Source organism: Hyla sarda, unplaced genomic scaffold (genome assembly GCF_029499605.1).
Source record: "Hyla sarda isolate aHylSar1 unplaced genomic scaffold, aHylSar1.hap1 scaffold_3337, whole genome shotgun sequence".
NCBI lineage: Eukaryota > Metazoa > Chordata > Amphibia > Anura > Hylidae > Hyla > Hyla sarda.
Window position 1 is genome coordinate 1 of NW_026610084.1, and position 5,000 is coordinate 5,000.

The 5,000-nt window shown below is 42.6% G+C and overlaps 1 protein-coding gene across 1 annotated transcript in view; it reads right to left on the bottom strand.

The window, feature by feature from the left end:
• Positions 1-363: 363 nt before the first annotated feature.
• Positions 364-5,000, bottom strand: part of LOC130330316 (trinucleotide repeat-containing gene 6B protein-like) — a 15,698-nt gene continuing 11,061 nt past the window's right edge. Inside the window, exons 8-10 of the mRNA XM_056553589.1 lie at positions 3,320-3,445; positions 2,629-2,805; positions 364-542 (exon numbers count right to left, since the gene is read on the bottom strand). Of these exons, the coding sequence (XP_056409564.1) occupies positions 379-542; positions 2,629-2,805; positions 3,320-3,445 (467 nt within the window). The 3' untranslated portion in view covers positions 364-378. The remainder of the gene's footprint in view (positions 543-2,628; positions 2,806-3,319; positions 3,446-5,000) is intronic.

Genomic DNA, 5,000 nt, shown 5'->3' on the forward strand with positions numbered 1-5,000 from the left:
AAAAAGTGCGTCTTATATGGCGAAAAATACGGTAACTTTAAACTACACATAAAATTAGGCCAGCAGAAGTCAGACACCTAGTAGTCCCTTTTAAAGGGCTCCAGTGCTGCACCCCCTTGAATATTTACCAGAACTGGTACCTGCATTTCCTCACATTTAGTAGTGTTGGCACAAAGTACTGCAGTGTTGCCCTGTTCACTTGCACAAGCTCTGTCCCTTTAAACAGCTGATATGTGGTGGTGTCAGAAGTATGACCGCCGCTGGTCTAATGGTGATGGCCTATCCTTAGGATAAGAAACCAAGTATTGGATGGCTCGATACTCGTTTGAAGAACTTAATATGAGGTTACCACATAGCAGAGGATTCAGCTTTGTATAATCATGATGACAACTTACCTGTTGGGGTATCCTGCAGTAGCTGGTGGTCAGTATCTACGATGGGAGATGGGGCTGGACCCCCCAGCACACTGCCAGGGGTAACATAAGGGTCGGATTCTGGGTCAATATTCTGAATTCCTTTCCATGGCACGCCTGGTTGAAACTCTGAAAAATTAACGTTGCAGGAAGCACGAAGACCATGATTATGTTTACTACAGATGCTGTAAATTCTCCTGTTGAAACTTCATAAATCGGTGCATGTACAACTTTGAGTTAAAGGGGTACTCCTGTGGAAAACTTTTTTTTTTTTTTTTTTTTTTTTAAATCAACTGGTGCCATAAAGTTAAAGAGATTTGTAAATTACTTCTGTTAAAAAATCTTAATCCTTCCAATACATTTTATGGGCTGTATACTACAGAGGAAATGCTTTACTTTTTTGGATTTCTCTGATGTCACGACCACAGTGCTGTCTGCTGACCTCTGCTGTCCATTTTAGGAACTGTCCAGAGCAGCATATGTTTGCTATGGGGATTTTCTCTTGCTCTGGACAGTTCCAAAAATGGACAGCAGAGGTCAGCAGAGAGCACTGTGGTTGTGACATCAGAGAAATCCAAAAAGAAAAGCATTTCTTCTGGCCCTAAATAGTCCCTAAATAGTACTGGAAGGAATAAGATTTTTTAATAGAAGTGATTTACAAATCTGTTTAACTTTCTGGCACCAGTTGATTTATAAAAAAAAGTAAAAAAATAAAGTTTTCCACGGGAGTACCCTTTTAACCCCTTAAGGACTCAGGGTTTTTCCGTTTTTGCACTTTCGTTTTTTCCTCCTTACCTTTTAAAAATCATAACCCTTTCAATTTTCCACCTAAAAATCCATATTATGGCTTATTTTTTGCGTCGCCAATTCTACTTTGCAGTGACATTAGTCATTTTACCCAAAAATGCACGGCGAAACGGAAAAAAAAATCATTGTGCGACAAAATCGAAAAAAAAACGCCATTTTGTAACTTTTGGGGGCTTTCGTTTCTACGCAGTGCATATTTCGGTAAAAATTACACCTTATCATTATTCTGTAGGTCCATACGGTTAAAATGATACCCTACTTATATAGGTTTGATTTTGTCGCACTTCTGGAAAAAATCATAACTACATGCAGGAAAATTTATACGTTTAAAAATGTCATCTTCTGACCCCTATAACTTTTTTATTTTTCCACGTATGGGGTGGTATGAGGACTCATTTTTTGCGCCGTGATCTGAAGTTTTTATCGGTATGATTTTTGTTTTGATCGGACTTTTTGATCACTTTTTATTCATTTTTTAATGATATAAAAAGTGACCAAAATACGCTTTTTTGGACTTTGGAATTTTTTTGCGCGTACGCCATTGACCGTACGGCTTAATTAATGATATATTTTTATAGTTCGGACATTTACGCACGCGGCGATACCACATATGTTTATTTTTTATTTTTTTTACACTGTTTTATTTTTTTTATGGGAAAAGGGGGGTGATTCAAACTTTTATTAGGGAAGGGGTTAAATGACCTTTATTAACACTTTTTTTTTACATTTTTTTTGCAGTGTTATAGGTCCCATAGGGACCTATAACACTGCACACACTGATCTCTAATGCTGATCACTGGCGTGCATTAACACGCCTGTGATCAGCATTATCGGCGCTTGACTGCTCCTGCCTGGATCTCAGGCACGGAGCAGTCATTCGTCGATCGGACACCGGGGAGGCAGGTAAGAGCCCTCCCGGTGTCCGATCAGCTGTTCGGGACGCCGCGATTTCACCGCGGCGGTCCCGAACAGCCCGACTGAGCAGCCGGGTCACTTTCACTTTCACTTTAGAAGCGGCGGTCAGCTTTGACCGCCGCTTCTAAAGGGTTAATACCGCACATCGCCGCGATCGGCGATGTGTGGTATTAGCCGCGGGTCCCGGCCGTTGATTACCGCCGGGACCGACGCGATATGATGCGGGATCGCGGCGCGATCCCGCTTCATATCGCGGGAGCCGGCGCAGGACGTAAATATACGTCCTGCGTCGTTAAGGGGTTAAATAAGTTAAAGGGGTACTCCACTGCCCCAGTGTTCGGAACAAAATTGTTCCGAATGCTGGGGCAGTAGAGTACCCCTTTAAATCTATAGTAGAAAACAGAGGGTATGCCTTGGATGTCTGTTGTGTACTTTGACACTGTATTTTAAATAGAATACACTGAACTTACTCTGAAACTCAAAAGGGACTCACCTGGGGGCCAGCTGGTATTAATTGACTTGCTTCCCATTTTGTTTGAAGGAGGTGATTTGGCAGGTAACCAGCTGTCACCCGTTGGCCCTCCATGCAATCCTACAGAATCTCCAGGCATCATGTCAAACTGGTTGTAGGGGGAACCACCACGATTCTTCCCAGGGGGTGCAATGGAGCCTGAGGGTAAGGAAATACATATATATATTTTTCCTTCTTTAAAAGGGTTACATAGTTTAATTAACTCCTTTTAACATCAATAATAGTTTAGTAAACCGCGTATAATGGTTACTCAGCTGTTTACCACTTCCTAGCCACCTCTGTTGATGCAACTAGGCCGAAGACCCTCAAAATGAACATAGGTGCAACCTGCATTTATTCAACATTTACAGCATACCCTGTTGATATATTCTAAATGTCCCTGATGGGGATAGTCCAAAAATCACCAAATAAGCACAACTCTACTGCTTAACCTATAATCCACTGTGGCAATACTTCCCTGCATAGGAATGAAGGTAAGACAAGTAGTATTTTGAGGAAAGTAGCTGCCATCAGAGCAGGGCTTTTTACCCTATCACTTCATCTCGCACAAAATTCACTTCAAGTTATAGTGTAAACTCAATAAATGATATCCTTTAATGTGGAGACAGGAAATCCTCCCAAATTAACAAACTAACATAAAAACCCTGCTTACCATTCTTAGATAGATTGACTTCTTGGGACACTGAGGAAGGCAAACCATCCATCATGGACGTCCATTGCTTAAAACGGGATTCTACCCCAGCCTCCTTTCCATAATCAACTCCACTTGAGCTGAAGCCTAAAAATGACAGAAAATTGTTTATTCAGGTTACACATAAAAGAATTTCTACTTTCCAAATCAGTTTTGGTCCAGAAAGCCATTCATTCTTTAAAAGAAAAACGGTCAGCCAGTTCACCCACACTAAACCCAATATACTGGGTGATAGTGCGGGTGAACAGGAGTCCATAAAGCGTTCACTTACTTTAGTGTGTGCCCTGGCCGCTGAGTACTCCCCCGTTAAAATTCCTTTTGTCCTCTCTGCAGTAGCGCTTTGAAGGCGGTCCCCCGGCGTACATATCTCTTTGGGTGCCGGAGGAAGGGGCCTAAGCCCGCCCCTGTTTGCATATTAATTTTCTTCAACTCCACGTCCTAGTGACATGGAGTCACATGCCCTTGGAGCGCAGCGCTCTGTCTGCAGAGCGCATGCACCTGAAGTTTTCACACAGCTCTCACATCCTGATGACGTGAGAGCTGTGAATCAGGAGAGAGCGCTCTGCACAGTGTACATGCGCCGGGCCCTCACTACAGAGGTCGGGAGTAGAAGTCCGGGACCCAAAGAGACATGGATGCTGGGGGACCGCCTTCAAAGCGCTACTGCAGAGAGGACAAATGGAATTTTAACGGAGGGGGTGGGGTGGGACTCAGCGGCCAGGGCACACACTAAGGTAAGTGAACGCTTTATGGACTCCTGTTCACCCACACTATCACCCAGTATATTGGGTTTAATGTGGGTGCACTGGCTGACAGTTTTCCTTTAAATGATAGCAATAAAAACCCAAATCTTTTGGGTTGGGTTATAGCATTAGTTACTTCTAGAGGGTTTAGTAGCCTTTAAAACGGACAGCTTAAGAAAGATCGCAATTAATAGCACTGTAGGACTTAAAGGGGTTATCCACATAAGGTGATTTTAGTAAGTACCTGGCAGACAGTGATGGACAGGCTTAGGAAGGATCTGCGCTTGTCTTGGGGCTAAATGGCTATGTTGTGAGATTACCATAATGCTGTGGCTAGCTTTTTGTGAACTGACTATTTCCTGCTGGATTTTGTTTTCAAACTACACATCTCATAATTCCAATGCTTAGAAGTTTGAGGTCACTTTCCTCCCTCCCACACATCAGCCACCCCATCCCTTGAAACACAAATGAGCTGCATTCCATTCTAAAGACCATTGTTTTCTAACCAGGGTGCCTCCAGCTATTGTCAAATGATCTCTCTCCCACCCAGCGGTCGCTCCACCCATTGAAGCAGACAGACTCTGTTATCACCTGACTAGTGATGTCACATCTCGACGCTCTGCAACCTGGGAAAACCCGAGACCTAAGTAATTATGTATGCTGCTAAAAATAAATATTGAGGCGAAAGAAGAATTGCGAGACTACAGTCACACACAGGTACAGACACTATATTATGAACTACACTAACTTTAATGCCCCTGTAGCATAGTCAAATAAATAAAAAAAAATCCTGGAATACCCCTTTAAATCTTAATGTAATTTAGTTGCTCTGTAACAAAAAACTGCCAAAGCAGCACAATTATGATCCCAAAAATTCCCATTATAACATTTTGATACCT